This window comes from Ammodytes marinus (assembly GCF_949987685.1).
Source record: "Ammodytes marinus genome assembly, chromosome: 17".
NCBI classification, from domain to species: Eukaryota; Metazoa; Chordata; class Actinopteri; order Uranoscopiformes; family Ammodytidae; genus Ammodytes; species Ammodytes marinus.
The window spans coordinates 7,104,299-7,127,022 of NC_137221.1; the positions used below are offsets into that span (position 1 = coordinate 7,104,299).

Genomic DNA, 22,724 nt, shown 5'->3' on the forward strand with positions numbered 1-22,724 from the left:
TACTTTGAAAGGAAACCAGAAGCACTCCTGCCACCTCTTTCTTTCAATAGATTGGTTGTTTATAATGAAGATATATGGAAGGATAATAAGAATATGGGCCATTTCTTTACAAAGCTTTTCATGCTTTTTCTCATACACTGCACAAAAAACTCAAATGTTCAGGTTAAAGACAGCAGCCACCATATTTTTTGTAAATCAACTTTTAACTACAACTATATCCTTGTTGCCTCAAGTTGTTATCTATAACAATAATAGAAATTCAACTTGAAATAAGATAAATTGAAAGAAACAACCGAAGACGTGCAGTTTTTGTAAGAAATTGTATTTATCCGTTTCCAAGAGGTATATACACAGGTCATATCTACTATTTCCATATGTATGTAACATAAAAAAAGGCAACGAAACAAGTGATGGGTGGTGAACGTGACATGCAGTACGTGCTGTACTTCTTTATAAACTTCTCCGTAACCATTAAGTCACCATTGAACAAAGAAAATGATTTCATTACACGGCACGCCAAGACAACAGAGTTTACAGTAAAAAAACAAAAAACAAGAATAAAATTCTAAACCGGAGCGGCAGGCACTAAACTCAATGACAAACAGCTCTGTCTCATTATATGTTACGTCTTTTTACTACCGTCTGTTAGATTGTGTCGGGAGTCCACAGTCAAATAATTCCTGACCAATCACATTATTGGTTAAACTTCAGGTCTATCAATCATAATGAAATGAAATGCGTTAGATTTACAGCAGTACCTTCTTTTCACCACGAACCAATGACATGATAACGGCCGAATAGAGCGACAGTTTGAGGTGATTTAGGGACGGGACAGAGTGGAGTACATGGCATAGTCTGCGCGTCCATAATTGAGTTTGTCCATTCGGTGCAGTCCGTCTTTTTGGGGTCGATAAACCGCCGTTTACGTCAGTCTCAAAGCGGTTAACCGATAGTGATGCCAAAGCCGCACTGGAACTTGTTCTTTTGGTGGTTGAGGAAGGTGCACAGGACCAGGGACAGAGGCAGAGGGAGCAACTTCTTCTCTAACGTCGCACCAACGACCCAGTTACTGTCCACGGAACCTGAGGGGGGCAGGACGCAGGACACGGGATGTTAGACAGGTTGGTTAGAGAATGAGAGGGGAGACAAACATGGAATATCTGAAGTAGGGTAAGGAGGAAATGAGATTTAAATTCTCCTCTGTAATCTGTTTACAAGCATATTCAGCTGTGCAGGCTAATGTTCCCCCTGAAATACCAAGTTCACACAGACAGATGGACGGACAGACAGACAGAGAGAGACACAGATGGACGGACAGACAGACACAGTACCTTTAAACAGTAAATTGGCTTTAGGAACATCTAGCTGGTAGCCGAACGACACACTGGTTTCCTGCATCCGGGTGCTCGCCTCCCACTCCACGCCGAGCTGCAACTGTAGAAGATCAGCAGACAGTTAGTTTGTTTGTTTAGCAGATACATCCATTTATAAATATCATAATGAGCACTTTATGACGCCACACACATGTATTAACATTTTACTTTCATATAATTATCAAGACGGAACGTTGGCTTTAATGCAAAGGACAATTAGTACAATTTAAAACAAAGGGAAGGTTTTTAATACTTCACTTTGTGTAAAAAAATGAACTTTTCCTGTTCCATGATATTGAGTGTGATAGTTACCGTATCGTTTGCTTTGTGATAGTATGAAGCGTGAGCCCCCGCTGAGCCCAGTGTCATGGTGGCGATGTAGTTACTGCCTGTACAGAGAAAAGCTCAAGTCAATACTGTTTTAACTCAATGAAACAAAATGGTGGACTAAGTGGATCATTGAATTCAGACAACAATAACAAGAACTCACTTTTAACTTCCATATTTTTTTCCCTGATCTTGTGTTATATATTTATTGGATGTTGAATGGCGTGTATGAGAATTGCACGTGACTATTGTTGGTTGTGCTTATTTTATCATAGTGCTGCTTTGATGGGTATGTCATTCTTGAATTATTATTTTTTTTAATCTCAATGGATTTCACATGGTTAATTAAAAGTTATTGAACAAACAATAACTCTCACCTGTGTATCGTCCCACTAAAGACATGACCGCGCCCTCCTCTCCGGGCCGGTGGTGGTAAACCAGCTCTCCGCCCAGAGCCAGCGCCGGCGTTATGGACTGGAGGTAGTGTGATATAATGATACCTAAAGGGATGAGGGGAAGATAAGATTTTGTTTTATTTTCAATCAACCTTTATTTATACTCGAGAGATCAATTGGAGGGGTGGGTGACCCTCATTTGCAATGATATCGAGTCAAATAAATGCAAAGCAAAAACAACAATACAAACACAATATACCATGCAAATACACAACAAGCTGATAAAGAGACAATTGCAACATTTTGACAGCGATGTAGAAAGGCTGCAATTAATATGAAATGGGTGAAAGTACAATATAGCCTAATTAAAACAGTTACAGGTAGAGTTCGGCAGATTTAAGATAATGTGTCTAAGTGTGTTAAAGGATATGAAGGTATATTTATTCTCAAGAGAGTTAAAAGCAATCCCATTCTATATTGAGTCTTTGAGTGACATAATGGCGTTGTGCTAATAGTGTTAGTGACTGCAGACCTACCAGAGCCGACCAGGACATCTGGGTTTCCCACGGTAACAGTGGCGGTATAATCTTCTCCCTTGAGTTCACAGTCGCCTTGCCAGTTCATAAACTTCTGTTGTTGTGTCTGAGGACGTGACAGATTTTGATTAATTTCAAATAATAATAATGAAAAATCAGCCTATATGTTGTTATGAACACAGAAAAATGCAAGCATCTTTGGATTATTATTATTTTTTTTAAATAAATTAAAAACCCTAACCCTAACTAATAAAAAATGATAAACTTAATTTAAGATTTGCACAGATACAAAATATCTACAATGAACTAATATCAACCAGGCAGGTGTATTGGTGTGACTGCAGTCATTATTATCTCTTACCTGGAAGGCTATTTTGGATCGTATCCTGCTGCTGATCTGGTGGATGATCTGGGCGTTAAGGCTGCCGCTGTTGTCCATGTCTCCCACCATGACGGGGAAGAACTGAATCGGAAAAAAGAGCGGAGCATTCATATTTCAGTTCAAATATAAAGAATTCATCTATCTATCTATCTATCTATCTATCTATCTATCTATCTATCTATCTATCTATCTATCTATCTATCTATCTATCTATCTATCTATGACTTTCTTACCTCTGCTGGCCCCATCTGCTTCGTTCCAACGTACGTGGCTCCAAACCTGTAGGTGGAGTCGCCCATGGTGCTCAGCAGAACAGTGTGATTCACCTGAAAGAGTTTAAAAAGAACACAAACTATTACTAATATATTTGCAGTCTTTCTATTGTCTGAATCAAAGTGGAACCGCTGAGACACACATTTGCAATTCAGTCTTTTGGTCGTGTGATAATAAATGACTTGAGAACCTGGGTTTAAAGGCACACGATTTCAAGTTAATTTATAGTTCAGGAGTTCAGTGTATTATTATTTTCCATTGCTTTTAAGTCGTAGCCATGATTTATTTTGTTGTTATTTTGGCAATAAAACTGTTGTATTTTGAATGAACTATTTAACTAAACTGACCTGGAAGTGGTTGCTAAGGCCTTTGTTGACGACTAGCCTGACGCCTTCCATCTGCATCGGGTAAACCTCTGTGAAGAATAGATAGATATTAAAACACACATATGAAAGCAACACCAAGTAGTGCAGACATTGAAAATGTTGATAGATAGATAGATAGATAGATAGATAGATAGATAGATAGATAGATAGATAGATAGATAGATAGATAGATAGATAGATAGATAGATAGATAGATAGATAGATAGATAGATAGATAGCTTCATTACTCCCCAGAGGGAAATTAGAATGTCATAGCAGCCAAGAACATACAATAAAATACGAAAACAAAGTACACAGGAAATTCACAAAATATACACAGGATACACAAGGCAGACCAAGTGATCATGTAAGTAAGGAGATGTAAATAAATAATAAATAAGGCACTGAAGATCTCAACCACAGTGTGATAGGAGCTTTATTTACCTTTGCATTTGCGGTGACACTCGTCGAAGGCCCCCGGGTTGGGCAGAGGGTTTTCCTCCTCCTGCGCTGCCTCGGTCGGGGTGATGACTGAGGGCATCCCGAAGCCGGGCGGGACAGTCAGCCCCGGGGCCGGAGCAAGTCCAGGGGCTGGGGGGGGAGGAGGGGCGCTGGCAGCCAAAACACTGCCCATTCTGGTGCAGAGGAGAGAGAGAGGGTGAGTGAGTGAGTGGTGCACTATTATGTGACTTTGGGTGTAGCAGAGAAGTGAACATTTTCTAAGGTATATTCTCACAACTGAATAAACAAACTTTACTCAGAGTAAAATATTAAGTACATTTTGGCTTTTTCGGGCACTTAACCATTAATATCATTACTTTTCAAGTCAAATATAAGAGATTTCAGAAAAATCTGCCATTGAATAATCTTAGAATTCAGAAAGCTTCCTCCAGAGCAAAATAAGAATTTGTTACATCCACTTGCTGAGTATCAATTATTTCCTATAATTAGTTTAATGGTCTTCTAGTCTTCTTTGTTGAGGAGAGAAGGAGATGCTGAAGCTAATAGACAGTATTACACAGCCCCTACACAGCCTAGTGTTTAGTGGGAGGCTCCTTAAGCTTCACTGTAATAAGGGCAGAAGGTCATAACTGCCAACAGCAATAACTATCTACAGTGACTCCCTTCTGTGCCAGGAGAGGAGACTCCTACTACAATTAATGGAAATGGACTGTGCACATTTTTAATCATTAATGCACTTTTGATACTTGATTGCGTTTATTTCTCTGCTACTGCAACAACAGAATGTCCCCTTGGAGATGAATACAGTATATATTTATCCATCTATTCATCTAACGTCTGTGTGTAATAAGCGGAATGCCCTTTTAACCTTTCACACATAACATACTCATTCATTTGAAGTCAGTTATGATTGATGAGAAAGACCTGCTAGGCTGCTACTATTAAATATCAATAACACTATGTGATGGAAATACGTCATACAATAGGAACCACTGCCTGTTATCTTTAATTCATGTATCTCGTGTGTTGAATGAACCCTTCCTCACCTATGTATGAAACAGTTAGCAATGCTAGCTCCTTAGCATCGTTTACCAGCAGCTTTAACACAAATAGCTACCGCTGCCACTAAGGGAAAATAAAGACCACTTTACAAAACGACAGCTGCCGCAAAACAACATCTAATATGTTCATGTGTTTGCAGTGAAACCGCTTGTTACATAAAAATACAGAGTAAAGAAAAAATACTCACGTTGTGATTTCCAGAGGACGATGCAGCCGGAAGTGGAATCCAGTGAAGAAGAACGCGTGAGTGACGCTAAAGCCCGCCTATTTACTCAACTCGTGTTATGATTGGATCACGGACCACGATACTCAGAGCTGATTGGCAGAAAGACCTGTCAATCAGATTATACCGGTTTAAGATTAGCAGGCGTGGTTTGTGTGTTGGTGCTGTCACGCTCATACTGAAATTCTATTCGCTTAGAGTAGTGATGCTTTTACATTGGGGGCGGGGTTTACGTTATGCGGCTTCTGATTGGCGGAGAGCTTGCAGGCGACACAGCCGGTGTAGAGAACAGTTTGTAAGAAATACCTTCAAGGTCAAATGGCAGCACGAGGGTCTATTATATTAGGCCCATGGGTGACCAGACAAACGTTTAATTATTATCAAAACATAGTTTATTGAATTGTTAGCCAGCATCGCCTCTTTCAGCAACAACACAGCCCTGTTAATTTACTGATCAAGAAGGACTAGTGAGCACACCTGTGGTACAAGGTGTAGAGTTTACAGCAGTGTCCGGAAGTTAATTGTCTGGCCGTTGGACTATTTCTGCGGCTTTAAACCATTAATTTATCATCTATAATTTATATTTGATAAATTAATCTGAGCAATGACTTAACTGTACAAACATCTCAATTATTTCCGTAGTACATTGCTCTATACTATCCGCATTTTTTATTTACTTTATTTATTGCCGCAAATATTAGAAAATGTAATGTCATTTTTGTGGTGATTACTCTACACAAATTGAAGTATTATGTACATATTCAATTCTTATGTTTGGCTTTATAATATAGTATAATGCACATTTTTACACAGACATTTCTATTGTAAAAAGGAGAAACTGACAAAACCGAATCAGAAATATACAAAATGCCATGCACATTCTTATTGAAATTTAGATTTTTCATTATTATTAGCTACTGAAACAAAACATTTTCCCTTTGAGGATGAATAAATAATCCATCCAGCCATAATGGGGTAACCAACCACATCAATGATCAAACAGAGGAATACAAAGTAAGAGAAAACACCAGACTGTGTAAATTTAAGTCCAAATTTATTGAATTGTATAACCCCTGCATGGTATTTCCACGTTACAACAGTAGAGGGCAGAGTGACCAACACAAGTCGTTGAGATACTTTATGCATCAAAAAATCATTAAGATGAAGAATGCAAGAATGACATTTTTGCAGTATCACCCAATCGATATTGTTATATTATTCTAATGTCACAAAAAAATAAAAATCATGGGGCAGCGACAGGCGAAAATAAACAGACATCCTAAACATGGATTCTGGTTTTTAGGGTTTTACAATTCGAGTAAACAATGATGCAAGTCACTTGAATTGATGAGCCAACAAAGGTACCAATGAATACAGAAAAGTCTGAACCCAAAATTGAAAAAAACAAAAATAAACTTTTTAGATTAGTAATTTTTTTTTGTTGAATCACTGTATAACTAATCTTTCCTGTCCGTGTTGTAGAAAACAAAATACTGTTGCAACTTTTACACCCTGAAACTGAACATTTATTTAAGCCAATTTAGAGTCACTTCAGACACGTTTCTACTTGTGTTGCAGGGGAAATAATTTTACCCTCAGCTTACTTCCAAAAATGCTGCCGAGTTTATATTTAGTTTGGCTGAAGCGTGGGTGAGTCTACATTAGTGCAGCAAAATACAAGTTCCAATTCAATTTAGCTTCGCACAGTAGAGATGTTACGGGCAGTTCAGCCATCAATTTAGAATTTGCAGAATTCAAAGCATCAATTTTTAAACCTGCAATTTGTCTTTTTCCCAAATCCTCACCTGATCGAATTGGATTTTTTTTTTTTTTTTTTTTTTTTTGACAAATAACCCTCCCACCCATGTCATCACTCCTGACTCCACAGGTCGAAGTGCACACACGCACAGACAGACAGACACACGCACCGACACACACACACACACACACGCACCGACACACACGACCAATCAACCGGATCACTCAACATTCATATATCATTATCAACCTCCTTTGTGACCACTGATGCAAAAGTTCACTTGAACACATTTACAAATTCATGTTGAAACTTAAAGAAACCATATTTCTCCTTTTGGTATATATTCAAATAGTATAAACCAGAGTTAAATGTTGAGCCTATTGCCAGAATAAAGCTGATACAACATGGCTGGAGCTACAGAAATAAAAGTTGTAGTTAAGGTCGTTTTTAAGCAAGTCGGGAGCCGATTCCAGGAAAGAGTCTTGGACAAGATATTTTGTTAACTATTTTATCTCCTGGCTATTGTCTGTGGATAAGTTCAGCTCTAGATATTTGTGCAATCTTTGCTTTTGGGTCACAAAGGAGATGTATCCAATGACTGTCAGGGACGTGATCAGAGACGTAAAAAACAGAAAAGTTCTAAAATGAGAAATAAGATTAATGTTCATTAATTTGAACTTCTCGAGGAGGTGCGAGTTGGAAAAGGAGAATTAACGAAACAGAAATCACATCCCTGACAACTGTAAACATCCGTACTGATTGTTAAGACATCTCACACCACCAACAAAAAAACAAGACAATTTTGCACATATACACAGGAAAAAGTAACAATAATTACGTTCACATGCAGCCTAACTTATATAAACTATAACTTTTTTTCTTCTTATCCCAAATGACCGATCATCCACACAAGTACCAAGTGTTGCTCATGTGAGGTCTGATTCTCCCAAAGATGAGCTGTTCAATCCACAGACATCGTTTAGTTAAAGCTGCATGTAGACGTAATGATTAACAAAACGCAACCGGTCCCATCTTCAAACATTCATCTAATTTCTTTTCATTCTCAAACACACACACACACACACACCTTGTTCGAACAGTCTCCTGCACGACACACACACACACACACACACACACACACACACACACCTCTCCTCACTCAAATACACACACACTTAAATCTCTCTCTCTCGCTCACACAGACACACTCGTACGACATTCTCCTTTTTTGGTTTTGCTTCGATGTTAATCCTGAAAATCAATTTCAAGGAAAAAACAAAAATAAAATTCTACCTCCTCCTCCGTCCATGAAGCAAAGTATTTTCTTTTTTTTTGTAGAATTGTAAACGACTAGTGTAAACAATGAATCATTTACAATTTTTGTTTCCTCAAAAAAATGATTCATAAACACCTCGTATAAAGATTGCCCTATTGGAGAAAAGAATCAAGTTGCTGAAAACAAATCGTAGCACTTTGATCATGCGTCACATGAACATGGAACCTATTTGAGAGGATCACAGTGCCATAACATTCTCCACAAACTTAATCCTTTAACTTAACACTCTTTCTGGTACTTAAAAACACACAGAAAAGAAAATATATTGTGTATTTTAGGAGAAACTACTTCAAAATCAAAAATGTTTTCTTAGTTTTAAGTACCAGAAAGAACAACAGTCAAGATGCCCAAATAGCATCTGATATAACACTTGGCTTCTGCAAACCCCCACCCGTCCCCCCCAAAAAATAAAAATACTGGGAGTTAACCAGTGCTAAGAGCCACACAGACAGCCCCCCCCTTCAAACTGCTTAAAGCATAGTAAAACATAAAAATAAATCTTAAAAAGCAAAAATACCTTCTTTTTTTTATGTATTTTTCCATCATTACTGACGCTCTTGTAAAGGGAGGACAAAAACAAAGAAGTTACAGCTGCCTGTTCAAAAATGCTACAATTTTGCTTTCAAACACGGAGCCCACCCCTCACAAAATATAAGCCTCACATTTTCATAAATCATAACACATAGCGGAGCTGGGGGAAAAAAATTGCATTGTTGCTGCTGCATATTCATAACAGACAGTCATTTCTCATTTTAGTTTGATTGATGGTAATTTTTTTTTTACTTTAACAGACTGACTAGGTCTTATCGCTCGGTGGTCCATGAAAACAATTAATATCCAGTTAATAATTTCATCATAAGAGCAAAGCCTGAAGAATAGTCTTCAATGTAGCAGCAGCAATGCAAAATGACACCCGTCAAATACGCTCAAGGGCTTGGCATTCAAACACTGGGCTAAAGAAATGATGGCAACCAATACATTCCCCAACTTCCATTTTGTCATGATGGGGCTTAAAAAGAAACTTTCAAAAAAACGCCTGAATTTAAATCCATCTTGTAGCTCCACAATGTAAACTGAATATGGAGCAGTAGCAGAAAATTCAAGCTATTGTTTTGCACCAACTTCCACAAAAAACATTCACTCCTTGGACCTATTGCGACTTTATCATTTATATTAGCATTTTATTTATCAACTTTGTGATGGCAAACGTCGCCGTCAAAACTGTTCTGGACCCGTCTCTGATGCGCAAGTCCCATGATAGATTTGATTTTATTGTTATGCATTTAAAACAACAAAATGCTGTTGCCGTGAACGCGTTGCAGGAGAGGAAGCCACCTTTTCATCTACCAGCTACAGCGGCTTTACAGTTCTCACCAGCCAAATGGGAATTATTTTAAAATGTAAAAATAACCTCCAAACAACAGAATGAGGCCGCTATTTATTTCTCTTGCTGTGTGTGTATGTGTGTGTGTGTGGAGTCGTAAGCTAACGTCTTGAATTAGTATCGGGGCTCGCGTCTCTAGTCAACCTCTCGTTTGAATTATGCTCATGTATTTTTAACGAAAAGGGAAAAACAGTCACGCAGTATTTAAATAAAGCTGCCCTTTTTTATTGCAACGTTCGCATTAAAAATAAACTTTCACATTCAGGATGTTTCTTTCTTTCTTTTAGAAGGTTGAGCCATTCTTTCAACACACCTCTCAGCTCGAGAAATGTCTGCATGTGTGTGTGCGTGTGTCTGTGATGTCTTTCCCCTTGCATAATGGACATTTAAATAAAGTTGGGTAACTATTGAATTCATATTATTTGTGCTCGTACTCTGCTGCATGACAGAAGACAGCAGGCTATGAATGGATGAGTGCACATGGGAGTAAGTAAGGCACTTAAGTGACGACAACAGTGTAAGTGGACAGAACGAACGATGGCTGGTGTAAGTGCACCATTGTAACAATAAAGAGAGACAAACCTCTCTGCTGGCAATGAAAACAGTCACCAAGGACAACGGGTTCAGAACAGCTTTGATAGGCATTTGCACTGCTGCTGTCCAACCAAGATTCACTTAAGGAAAAATATGTTAAGCTCATCCGCAGGTTTCTGAGTTGGTGCAAAACAATAATGTTGAATTCTCTTAATTTGCTTGTACTAAAACAAAACAATGAGGCAGCTCTCTGTGGAAATGCTTAAAATAAACAAGCCTTAACATCCTTTTGACAGGCTCTGAAAACGAGTGATAATTGTGAAACTGAAGAATTGCCTGAAGCCTGTGTGCAAGCGCTGATTTCTGTGCAAAGCCAGGTGGGTCCACTGTCCTGCAACAGAAATAAAACATTGATTAGCCTCCCACAAGCGTAAATGTGCATATATAATTTTTTTTTTTATATACAATTAGGCACACAGATTTCTGTCAAAACTCAAAATGAATTACATTTATAATAAAATTATATCAGACATTTTAATGGGAATTATCAAAAGAAATCTATGTATAAAGACAGGGCTTTTAGAAGAGACACTGTTTGTGTGAACATTAATAGCGAGAGAGATGCAGACAGTTACAGACACAGACGTGCTACAGAGGTAAACGTGGGCTGTGTTAAACACCATCCCAAACCCTCCCACCTGCTCTAGGCGCTGTCCTGTTGGCGTCCCGGCTTCTCCTCTATCTCCTCCACGTCGCAGTCTCCGGAGTGGAACTCGGCCACGTAGAGACTCTTGTCGATGCTGCTGGGGATCGGCTTGATGTCCGTCACCAGCTGGTCCTCGATGGACTTCAGGTTGAAACGATCTTCTGACGTGATCAGGTTGATGGCCAGGCCGAAGTGACCAAACCTCCCTGAGCGAGTGAGTGAGTGAGGATAGTGGTAAATATCAACATGTACTATGACGACTTCTATCCATCATATTTAATTTGTCTATTCCTAACAAACACAAGCTTTACATTGAAGTGTTTTTCCTAATTGAATGAAAAACACCCCACGTCCCTTTATGCATCAGTTTGAACAATATTCAGATTCTCTGTTAAAGAATACATTTGCATTTTTTGTAGTCATTCTAAAGTTGCACTTCTTTTACTCATGCTCTCTGTATTTGTTGATTGTGTGCAAATCAGACCTCAACAAGTTTGTATGTGTGAACACACCTGAAAATAAACCTGGTTCTGAAACTGGTATGTTATGTGCACATTTGTCAAGATTTTTCTTTGCTTTTCTCCTCTAAATCTTGTCTTCAAAACAGTTTCCACAAATAATCAGTGAAGCTTGAACAATGAGGTAACAATGCACATACCTGATCTTCCAATACGATGGAGGTAAGTCTCAGCATTCTTGGGGAAGTCGAAGTTGATGACGACATTGACGGCCTGGATGTCAATACCTCTGGTGAAAAGATCTGTCGGAAGATGAACGAAAATGAAATGTATAGTTCCTTGACGACCTCTCTCAATAACATTAGATGTTTTGTTTTGAAATGTATGAGTGCACAACAGAAACTCACCAGTGCAGACCAGGTTTCTGCACAGTCCATTTCTGAAGTCGTGGAAAACACGGTTTCTGTATTCCTGCAAAAACAGACAAGATATTAAAATTAAAACAAAAAAGCATTTTACAAAAACAAAATTTTAATTTTCAATTCAACATTAACATTCAACATGTTGAGCAACGTTGCCTTCAGTTTCCATGTTAAATGTCAGCTGTGCCTTGTCCTCACCTGCATCATCTTGGCGTGGATGTAGAAGCAGGAGTATCCGAGCTGCGTGATCTTCTTGGCCAAGAGCTCGACCCTCTGAGTCGAGTTACAGAAGATGATGGACTGGTTGATCTGAAGCTGTGACGGAGAGACAGAACAATATGAATTTAAATCACCCTCATGTTGGACAATCTACTGTTGCAATGTTAGAGATGATATAGGATAAATTAACTCTATCCCTTTAAGGTGGAGTCAGTGATTCTGGAAAATGCTTGTGTCAAAATCAGTACCGGTCTGCGCTGAAAAATCTGGTGTTAATACACAGCCTAGGGTCTGTAAACTGGTGTGTAAAAAAAGGAGCCCACCATAGCTGGCAACATGCCTGTTTACAAGGCCTAGGCTCTGTATTAACACCACATTGTGTTTCAGGGCACACAAAGTATTGACAGGTAGCGGATCATAAGGAGATACCCAATGATTTTGACAACGAGCATTGTCCAGAATCACTGACTCACTCCACCTTTAAGTACTACTATTATAGTTTTCAACATCCAAAAATGCTTTGCTGTAATGCGTTTGACAATCGGGCCATTAAAAAAAAACACAGAAGTTAAAAACTGTGAAAAATAAGTGTCCTAAATGGTGGCAGTTTTAAATGCATGGACAGTGAATAAAGAGTTGAGTTACCCTGGAGAAGAGTGTGTTGAGGCAGTGGACTTTCTGCCTCTCTGTGACGTAGGCGTAGTACTGAGTGATGCCCTTCAGAGTCAGTTCCTCCATCAGGTTGATCTCATAGGGTTTCTGAAGGTGCTTGGCCTAAAGCAAGGAAACACAATCAATGGATTAGAGTTGAGTTTGCATTGAAAAACTAGACAGTAGCGTTTTCACAAATGTACAAGGGTTTAGGACATGCCTTAACGAATTATGTGGGTTGTTTGGTCTTTTTGTTTCTGTTAAATTGATGCACTTGAGTTTAATATTAGCTTTACTTCACTGAAAATCAGTAGGATTTAAATTTGTAGTTTTTTTTAAATACCCGTTTGCATGATGCCATACATTTTTTTTTTACATTGTAGTCACCTTTATACATGTTTACAGAATCTAAGCAAACAAATAAAATCCTGTGACTGTTGCTACAGACCAAGACAGACCTGTAAAAGCAACCCACAGCCCAACACAAACACAGATCTGGACGCAGTGTGAGAACAGCTTGGACTGCAGTGTGAGGTGACCGGTGCCAAATGGCCGCGAGCCATCGGGTTGGTCCAGTATTACTGCAGCAATTAGGCGAACACTTATCTTTTAGAATAGATACAGATTCATGCAGAGTTTTGTATGTCTGTTTTAAATTTTTGTTTTAAGGTCAAATTTACGGGACCACAGGACGAATAGCTTTTAGTTTATGCTGAAATTAATGTGGATCCAAATAAACAAACAAATAAACCAAAACCCACCATGAACTTCTGCACGCTGATGGGGAAGGTGGCAGAGTAGAGCAGGATCTGCCGGCCTTTGGCCAGGAAGCTGATGATATCCTCGATGAGCACCACAAAGTCCTGAGACAGCAGCTTGTCCGCCTGAGAGGAAACAGATCATTTAACATGGAGGTGATGCAAAGCTGCAATCTGGAAACTGATTTTATATGTAGGTTTTGTATTTGTTTTCATTCATTGTTTCTTACACTAAAATATTTGTAAAACACACATACAACTGGTAGAATAAAGATATGTATATATTGTACTGTTTGATAAAAAAACAAATGTATAATATGACATTTAGATGCTTTTTCCAAAGCAAATTACAACTGCAGGTACATTATACTGATAAGAAGTTTTCATAATCTTATCGTTTAGTTGATGCTTACCTCATCCATCACCATCATCTGGACTCTGTCCACCTTGGCCACGCCCTTCTTTATCAAGTCCAGGATTCTGCCGGGGGTGGCGATGACCACGTGCACTGATGTGGGGAAGACAAGAGAATTATAATTTCACAAAAGGCAAAAAACCGATAAGATTTTTATTAAATGATCTTAATTTGGGGGCGGCAGTGGCGAAGTGGGTAGGGAGTTCGCCTCTGGTGTGCAGGGTCGGAGGTTCGATCCCCCGTCTCCCCGCCACATGTCGAAGTGTCCCTGGGCAAGACACTGAACCCCGAATTGCTCCCGATAGTTAGCTTAGTTAGCTTAGCACCCTAGTGCTAAGCCTACCCTGCGTGGTAGCTGCTGCTATCGGTGTATGAATGTGTGTGTGACTGGGTGAATGTGTACAAAAACAATGTAAAGCGCTTTGAGTCTGTGATAAACGGAGATATAGCGCTATACAAGTCCATTTACCATTACCATTTACCATTAATTTGTATATTAGTATTTTAACAACAGTTAATAATCATTAGTGTGACCTATACAGTGATCCATCTTTTTTTGAGGATGACAAATGAAAAAACCCTATGAACTTTTACATTTGCCTTTTCAAGTCTGTTTCTACCGGTATATTTGTCAACACATGGCACTGTGTGTGTCACAGGCAGTAGCTCCTTTGTCTGGCAAACTGCCATGAACTAGGTCAGTGTGAGACACACTGTGAAGGTCTTACCGGTCTCATCCAGGCGCATGATGTCATCTCGCAGGTTTGTGCCTCCGGTGGTTGCCATGACTTTGACTCCCCCCAGGTGTTTGCTGATCTGGATGGAGATCTGGCTCACCTGCAGCGCCAGCTCTCGGGTCGGCACCATGACGAGGGCTGAGGAAGAAAAACACACATGTTACAAATGTGATCTGTGGTAATAAATGATTTAATAGGGACAAATATGTAAGTGTTAAACGCGCAATATGTTATATTCCGCAGCTAGGGGGCTCACGATCAATACAATAACAAACGACAGAGTTTGATGACGTCATGAAGTTGCACGGGATCATGGGAGATTGTGTGGAACAACTTTGGAAAAAAAAAAAAGTACAGCGGAGGGCAAAGTATAATTGTGGTCGATCAAGATGAGGGAAATAAAACAATGCAATACAACTATCGATACAATGCTACGGTGGTACTACTTCTTCCTTTTCTTTTTTGGTCAATTGTGGAGTGGGAAAAACAAGAATGAAGACAAAAGGAACAAGAGACAGTAGTGAAGTGGGTGTAGGGTGACAGAGGAAGGTCTTTATAAGGTTACTGCCTGAATCTCTGGTCCCCGTCTCACCCTGTATGTGGTCCTTCTTCAGGTCTATTCTCTCCAGCAGAGGGATCAGATAGGCTCCACTCTTCCCTGTTCCATTCTTGGCCCGAGCCAGAATGTCTCGACCAGACAGGGCGATGGGAATGCTCTCCTCCTGCAAACAGACAAATTTAATCTTTAGTCTCATTCTATGACTCTACTGGGTCTACAGCATATATCATCAGTGCTGCAATAATTCTCTCATTTGTATAATGATATATTTAACATAACATTGTTTAGACTGATCTTTCTCATTCAATAAGCTATCAAGATGTCAGTTTGTGTTTTTACGTTTGACAGGTGACTCCTTTGAAAAGGTGTGTATTCAATGCCTAAAAGCCCTCAACTAAAATATACATTAAAAGAGTTATAATAAATCAAGAAAGTTCCAAAAGATTACAACACCTGTGTCAGTTATCTTTCCAATAAAAGGCAAAATGGCCAAAATAACAAAAAAAAAAAAAAGATAATTCAGAATTGTTCAGGTTTACAAGAGCTACAGGTTTACAAAAGAAAAACACTAAAGATATAAAAAAGCTATTCAGCAAAGTGAAATGCTCCATACCTGGATAGGGGAGGGTTTCTCCCAACCCATCTCAAAGATGCCCATCAGGAGTTCTCTTTTGAGACAGTAATCTTCAAACTCATTCCCCTTCGTTGACGTCACATCCTGCGGTAAACACAGAAAGGTTAACATGACATTGACAGAAAACAAATTTTAAGGTAAAGTCAAGTAGAAAAATAACTTTTGACTCACCGAGGTTCTGACCCTGGTGTCCCTAGGAGGGAGTTTTAAGCTCTTTTTCCAGTCATCTCCAAACTTGATGCCGCCTCCTCCTCCTCCTCCTGCGTCCCCGCCTGCTATCTGCAGAGCGCCCAAAGCCTTTCCTAGAGTAGAAGGTGTTGGCTGGACAGAGGCTGGTTTGGTCTGCCCTCGGAGCTGCCCGTTCTGCTTGTTCAGTCCCATGACGACCGGGCCCACGAGTTCTGTTCTGGCAGTTGCCATTTTTCCTGTTGTCCTTGCTTTAGTTTTTTTTTTTTTCGTCAAAGTCTTAGATTTTTGCCTCTTAGGTTTTTTTCTTTTTAAAAATTCTCTTCAAAAGTAAAAAAGTTTAATAAAGCATTAACAAACAATATTCTCTATTCTTTAGAAGTCCAAAGCTTTCACGACAGAAGTCAATTTGTAGTATTTACATATACACATGTACGTGCAGTTCGGTCCCCTTCAACAACAGAGTGACTGACGTACAAAAACAACAACAAAAAAAAACACTTTTTTACACAAGAGCTCTTCAAAATGAAGAGAAATCTGCATTCATATGCATGAATATACTTGCCCACAATATAGAAAAATTATATGTGAACAAGTATCAAAGCGTCGAAGTCCTGAAATAGAACAACTAAGGCAATCTCAACTTGGGGAACAGCTTCTTCAATATAATCTTAGTTCAATTCTTTAACTTGTTTCTAAATTGAACCATATTTCCTGTTTCAGGTTCGAGTCCATGAGAGTTCTTTAATATCCCTCTCCTTGAAAAAAGGGATGTCCAACTTTGTACAAGGTTTTCCACAAAATCATATAGTCTGTTATGCTCTCCGTTTGTTTCCACTGTGTGGATATATGTCGGTCCACGCAAAAAAAAAAAAAAAATCCTGAAAATCACAAATCACGCAAGGGGGTAACTAGTCCAAAGCCAAAAAGCTTTCCGCCCCTTTTGAGTTCTCAGTGTGCGTTTCCTCTCCCTCCTCCAGGTGTTCAACCCTCTCTCTCCGTCTCCACGGACTCCGCAGCTCGGTGTGTGACGTGTACGAGTGTCAATCCGCTGTCTCCTTAAGTCGCCAACAACTCAAACTGCCACCTAAAAAAAATAAATAAAAAAAAATCAGACCAAAATAAACAGTCGACTTATCATTGAGGAAATCAACAGATATCTAAGTAATTCCCCAAAAATTCAAATGCACCGAGTGTTTCCAAAATGATGACTTCTTAAATGTAGAGATTTTATTTATATAGTTTTATATCACAAATCAAATTATACCCCAGGATTGTTTTATGTATACATGTTTGTATGTATTGATCAATAAAACAAAAAGCCAAATTTACACATCAGAAAAAAATAATCATACAATTTTTCATTTAACTTTTATTTATCCTCGAGAGACCAATTGAGGGGTGACCCTCATTTTCAATGACGTCGAGTTAAAATTGAATTAAAATTGTTCCACTGTTTTGACTTTTTAAAGATTTAATAGAGATATATTAGAACCAATTAAGGCCTTTTTCACACCATGAAGAAGGCTAGAGTCTGCACATATTTGTGTTGTACTTTTAATGTACAATGGTCATAATTCCTCCTGTCATCCTTAGTTGAAACCTCACCACAGTGGAAAGCTTCAGCAGCTAATTGGTTAAATGGTTTGGGTTAAATTTGCACAGGTGAGCTCGCCAGGTGGCAGATTAACGAAGCCCAGGATTTAAAACATGTCTGACATACAGTAAAGACTCTAGGTCCGAGTGACTAGAGTGAATAGTTAAAAACTGATCGCCATACCACTAGCAATAAGAGAATATCCGATTCCTACATGTTCCACTTTGAAGAGCCAAGCTTTGGCTCAAGGCTGAACTTTACTGTAATGAATCACACTTAACTTGACATGCTGTGCAATGAGTTCCCATTTCTACTGGAATATTTATGTTATCATGTGTAATGTCACTTGCAATGTTTTGGTTTTCGTCACTAGCCTAGCGACTACGGATTTGAATGAGAATTTCAATTAAGTTTTTAAACCAAGCCATGTTTACGTCTTGTCATTGTGATACCGAGTGTAATTACTATGCTCTATCCCAATCAAATAAACAAAACAAATATATAAAACGTTCACTTTTTCATTCAGATAAACGTCGACCAACTTCATGCTCCAGAACCTTTTCAGCAAAACATTGACTTAAATATTCGCACGATCGGTGTAACGTTGGTGGGTTTCACTCATAGTGCATTTTGTAAATCATAAACTTCATAGCGCTAATTTTAATGCTGCGTCTGATTAAAACAACGTTAGCCACATTAGCTAAGCTACTAGAGTCAAACCTAAGCCAGTTAGCTCGAACATAACTAGCCGCTAAACCGTTACAACACTCGCATTTCAGACTTTATAAACGCTTCATTACCCGACGTGACATTGTTTAAACTCAGCCACAAATCCATATCATCGAGTGTTATTTGTATTATTAATTATTAAGCTACCTGTCACAATTCTCTAGCCCGTTAGCTTCAATGGTAATTTAGCCCACTCGCTAACATTAGCTTCGGTGCTAACCAGCTCACAACAACTCGGATGTTTTTAACGGAACATCCACAGTTTAACGTCACCGCAAACCTACCTTAGATCCTCTGTTGTTTTACGATGGATTCTCAGTGTGCGGCTGATTAACTGCTCTCTTCACGACTCGCTTTAATAACTGATTTGACTTGAAATAAATCGCTTCTATTGTGTTTCTTCAACATGGTCGCCTTCTCCGCCTCCTCTTCCTCGGCGTCTCGCTGCTGTTTATGGGACTCCTGCACGTGGGATTCTGTGACGCAGTCGCCACCTGCCGTCACACCCGGTAACTGCTCATAGATATACTTATTTATTTCTATGCTGCTGTGGGAGCGCGACCACATTTTATTTATGTATCGTTTACTTAATTAAAATATGTAAGAGCCACTTTAAAACATATGTACAATTTACCGTAACAAAAAGTAGGCCTGTAGTGCAGACTTTTATGTTACTATGATGGATTACAAACAGTAGCCCCTTTTAAACAGCCTGTGAAAGCCGGGAATATGCCGGTGTTGCACTGAAAGCTGTGAAAATGAGTGACCCTAGAGGGCGCTGTTCTTATTTCTTAACTGATTTCAATAGACTGTAGGCATATAACAACCCAGTCTCACAGAGACATGTTTTAATAACTATGTTGAAAACATAGTTTCACAAAAACAGCCCTGCAATTGAGAGATTATTAAATTGTTTGCTTCCAATTTAAAATGATTGTGCAGTGGAAAAAGTATAGCCTACACATTTCACTGTGATGGGTAACTAGGATGGTTATTCACCTTTAAAAAAAAAAAAAACAATCTGACCATTTCAGTGCCAATTTTGAGAAACGTATACGATTTGTGCAAAGGACCAACGTTTTTACATAGCCTATATGTCACTATGAGACTGGGTTAATCAATAAGAACAGCACCCTCGGTGCAACACCTGCATTTCGGCTGTTGGCCCGGCGGCCTGCTGTATAAATGCGACCGTTGTAGAACGGGGAAGAAAGGCGCAACAGATTGTTCTGGGAATTTTACTACCTCAGAGGGTAGTAAGATTGCCGACACAATCTGCTCCGCCTCTGTATAAATGCGGACAGCTTGTTGTTGCGGAACAGGGGGGCGTTGCCATTGGCTGGGGTTGGGAGTGTGAAGTTACGTAGCCTACGTTCTAAATGTGCGACCGTAACCAAGGGGACTGTCGGACACGATGGATACACACTTGTTTGAACCATAAACCCACGGAAAGAAGACGAACAACCTACGAAGACGACATGGCCGGCAGCAATTGGGGCGAGAGCGAGATCCGCGAGCTCCTATCCAACAGAGCTGAGGATGGGACAAATCGACACATCTCCAGGACAGTTAAGGACGGCCCTGCACTGGAGAAGCTGACGAAGCTGCACAACGAAAAAGGCTTCAACCGGACCAAGGCGCAGGTCATAAGCAAACTAAAGGCCTTGAGGAACAAATACCACCAAGTTAACGACCACAATCGCCGTAGTGGAAGAAGGAGGCTAGACTGGCCATATTTAGATCTGTGCCAAACCATTTGGGGGTCTAGCCACTTAGCCAACCCCGTTGCCCTCGTTAGTTCCATGGAGGAACAGACTGAAGACGCCGACACTTTTTGTAGTTTTCCTGAGGCGTTTCTTTTGCCTGTGCACCGCTGCAGCAGCCCGGCTTCCGGAGAGGGAAGCGGCTCCGACGACAGCAGCGCCAGAAGCTCGACAGGTAAACATAATGTTTGGTCTTTGTGATCTTGTTTCATTAGTGTGTTTGCCGTTAGTTAAAGAGCCTTCATGCTAATGTTGTGTGTGTTTGTTGTTATTCAGCATGCGCGCCAGCACATAAACGGCGCCGCCGGGTAACCAGGGCTCAAGTGGTGACCGAAGAAATCAAACGCATGTTGCTGGAAATGGACCGAAAGGACGAGGAGAAGGATCGTCTTCGAGAGGAGAGGCAGAGAGCAGAGGAAGAACAGCACCGCAGAGAGGCGCGAGAGGCGGTGAGAGAGGCACGCGAGGTCAGCAGACAGGAGCGGACAGAGCAGGCTTTGTATTTTGGGAGCCTTATAAGGGACATTCAAAAAGATATGCGGGATCAGACCTCCCTCCTGCGTGACCTGGTCTCACGCATGCCAGGGCCTACAGGACAGCATGCTTCCCCACACAACTACTTTGTTTCCTCACCCAACTAATCTGTTTCCCCACCCCGAAATTACAACAACAACAGTTTCCAATACCCTACCGAGTCCTCTTTCACTCCTGAATTGTTATCTTCCTTCCTCCAGCAGCTGGAATGAAAACTAGTCTATGTAATTTAAAGACACTTATTTTCTTTGCATGTCACTTTAAAAATAAACCATATCTTGATTGATGCAGTCTTTTATTCATTTCACAATAATTTTTTAACAGTTGGAACACTTGTAATTTGTTGTTAAAGTATGGGCATATTTGTAACTTATTGACATCAAGGTTTGACGGATAGCAGTGTAGCTATGTGCACCTTCATGGGCTACTTTCTCAGGCTCAGTGGGAATAGCTTTATCAGCTCACAGCTATACACATCGTCACACAACCACGGCAGTACATTTATTATGGGCAGACTCTTATAATAGGTAGGCCTACATGGCAGCAGAGGTCTAGGTTAATTGTGAACAATTAAATAAACGTCCATGAAAAGTAAATTTGCCTTTATTTTTTTAATAAAATAAAACATACTATTAGAGCAAAACCTGTTCTGCATGTAAAGTGATGCTGCTATCTTCAGGGGTTAGTGGTGATAATCAATTCATTAGTGGTTGTAATGAATCATAATTAGTGTCCACAGGTTAACAGAAGATGGAAAAAGACACCTAATTTTGATTGATGCCTTCTTTTATTAATTTCACAATCATTTTTAACAGTCAGAACACTTGTGATTTGTTAAAGTATGGGCATATTTATAACATTGACATCAAGGTTTGACGGATAGCAGTGTAGCTTTGTGCCTGTGCACCTTCATACGCTACTCCCTCAGGCTCAGGGAGAATAGCTTCATCAGTGTTCCACTCTGGCAAGAAGAGTTCGTTGTTGATCTCACAGATGTTGTGTAAAATGCAGCATGCGGCAACAACATCTGACATGAATGCAGTTTCAACATAATTTATTTTGCCCAGGCACCTCTAGCGGCCAAAAGCATTTTCGACCACCATCCTTGCTGAGCTCAAGCGGTAGTAAAATGTTCGCTGCTGTTGGTTGAGTGCATATGGTTGGTGAAGCCCTTCATCAGCCACTTCCTCAGGGGGGGTATGCAGGGTCTCCTTAAGTGTTGTTGTGTTCCCCTCTTCCAACTGTCGTGTCTAAGCACACCAAAAATCCAATTGTGTTGGCTTCCCTTAAGATCTGGTTTCAGTTCTGGCGTCATTTCAAATTCTTATCCTTGTCTATAGCCTACTTGCTCCCATAGTTGGTAACCACCTATTTCCTCCTACCACCCCCCACTTTGCCCTGGGAGGAATTACTTAAATTAAGTCCCAATAAGAAAGCTCTTATATCCCGGCCCGGGTATATAGCGGTCTTATGTCGCTCAATAACAAACCTGTGCTCAAAGCTAAGGTTGCATGGGAGAAATAATTAAATGTGGATTTCACTGATGACTTGTGGCTTAAGGCAATCGATAGAATGAACTCAACATCATCCTGTGCTCGCCTTGGGCTCATACAGTTTAAGGCAGTGGTTTTCAATCTGTGGGTCGCGTCCCCCCTGGGGGGCGCGGGGTTATGGCAGGGGGGGCGCGGATAAATATTTGTGTTTTTATATAAAGATCACGGCATAGCTGGACAAGAGTTCTTCTGCTTCGTTCCTCTCAATGCATTTAAATGCATTATTATTTTAAAAGAAAACATTAATCAGGGTTGCGCAATATGTTCACCTTTAGAAACTGTTTAGTGTTCAAAGCCAGGCAACCTTAAAGAAATACTGACTTTAAAAATGTTCAACAAGTTGTTCATTCACCAAAGTCAACAGGTCTCTTATGGTAAAGGACTGATGGTGA

General features: G+C 39.8%; 3 protein-coding genes across 3 annotated transcripts; 1 reads left to right on the forward strand and 2 right to left on the reverse strand.

Annotated features, from left to right (window-relative positions):
* Window positions 1-413: 413 nt before the first annotated feature.
* Window positions 414-5,399, reverse strand: tomm40l (translocase of outer mitochondrial membrane 40 homolog, like). Its single transcript, XM_080045279.1, has 10 exons — window positions 5,363-5,399; window positions 4,096-4,286; window positions 3,634-3,701; window positions 3,247-3,339; window positions 2,993-3,094; window positions 2,632-2,737; window positions 2,078-2,200; window positions 1,686-1,762; window positions 1,332-1,434; window positions 414-1,082 (listed from the first exon to the last, which is right to left on the reverse strand). Exons 2-10 carry the CDS (start codon window positions 4,283-4,285, stop codon window positions 943-945), a joined length of 1,002 nt encoding a protein of 333 aa, XP_079901405.1. The 5' UTR covers window position 4,286; window positions 5,363-5,399; the 3' UTR covers window positions 414-942.
* A 3,516-nt stretch (window positions 5,400-8,915) lies between these two features.
* LOC307263960 (putative ATP-dependent RNA helicase ddx6) lies at window positions 8,916-18,905 on the reverse strand. Its single transcript, XM_080045268.1, has 13 exons — window positions 18,767-18,905; window positions 16,142-17,243; window positions 15,950-16,054; window positions 15,370-15,499; window positions 14,769-14,915; window positions 14,039-14,133; window positions 13,629-13,751; window positions 12,862-12,990; window positions 12,196-12,312; window positions 11,983-12,046; window positions 11,776-11,877; window positions 11,110-11,323; window positions 8,916-10,802 (listed from the first exon to the last, which is right to left on the reverse strand). The coding sequence occupies exons 2-12, from the start codon at window positions 16,388-16,390 to the stop codon at window positions 11,115-11,117; spliced, it is 1,470 nt and encodes a 489-aa protein (XP_079901394.1). The 5' UTR covers window positions 16,391-17,243; window positions 18,767-18,905; the 3' UTR covers window positions 8,916-10,802; window positions 11,110-11,114.
* Window positions 18,906-19,902: 997 nt separating this feature from the next.
* LOC307263972 (uncharacterized protein) lies at window positions 19,903-20,973 on the forward strand. Its single transcript, XM_080045282.1, has 2 exons — window positions 19,903-20,420; window positions 20,522-20,973. The coding sequence occupies exons 1-2, from the start codon at window positions 19,961-19,963 to the stop codon at window positions 20,884-20,886; spliced, it is 825 nt and encodes a 274-aa protein (XP_079901408.1). The 5' UTR covers window positions 19,903-19,960; the 3' UTR covers window positions 20,887-20,973.
* The last annotated feature ends 1,751 nt before the right edge of the window (window positions 20,974-22,724 follow it).

Excerpts from the sequence above, each read along its gene's own strand:
- tomm40l (XM_080045279.1), bottom strand. The coding sequence starts at position 4,285 with ATGGGCAGTGTTTTGGCTGCCAGCGCCCCTCCTCCCCCCCCAGCCCCT. Across the intron at positions 1,763-2,077 it reads TTTAGTGGGACGATACACAG|GCAGTAACTACATCGCCACC; the intron begins GTGAGAGTTATT and ends TTCTCTGTACAG. Across the intron at positions 1,083-1,331 it reads AGCCAATTTACTGTTTAAAG|GTTCCGTGGACAGTAACTGG; the intron begins GTACTGTGTCTG and ends TGCCCCCCTCAG.
- LOC307263960 (XM_080045268.1), bottom strand. The coding sequence starts at position 16,390 with ATGGCAACTGCCAGAACAGAACTCGTGGGCCCGGTCGTCATGGGACTG. Across the intron at positions 14,134-14,768 it reads CATGCGCCTGGATGAGACCG|TGCACGTGGTCATCGCCACC; the intron begins GTAAGACCTTCA and ends TCCCCACATCAG. Across the intron at positions 13,752-14,038 it reads AGATGATGGTGATGGATGAG|GCGGACAAGCTGCTGTCTCA; the intron begins GTAAGCATCAAC and ends GTTTCCTCTCAG.
- LOC307263972 (XM_080045282.1), top strand. The coding sequence starts at position 19,961 with ATGGCCGGCAGCAATTGGGGCGAGAGCGAGATCCGCGAGCTCCTATCC. Across the intron at positions 20,421-20,521 it reads CAGCGCCAGAAGCTCGACAG|CATGCGCGCCAGCACATAAA; the intron begins GTAAACATAATG and ends GTTGTTATTCAG.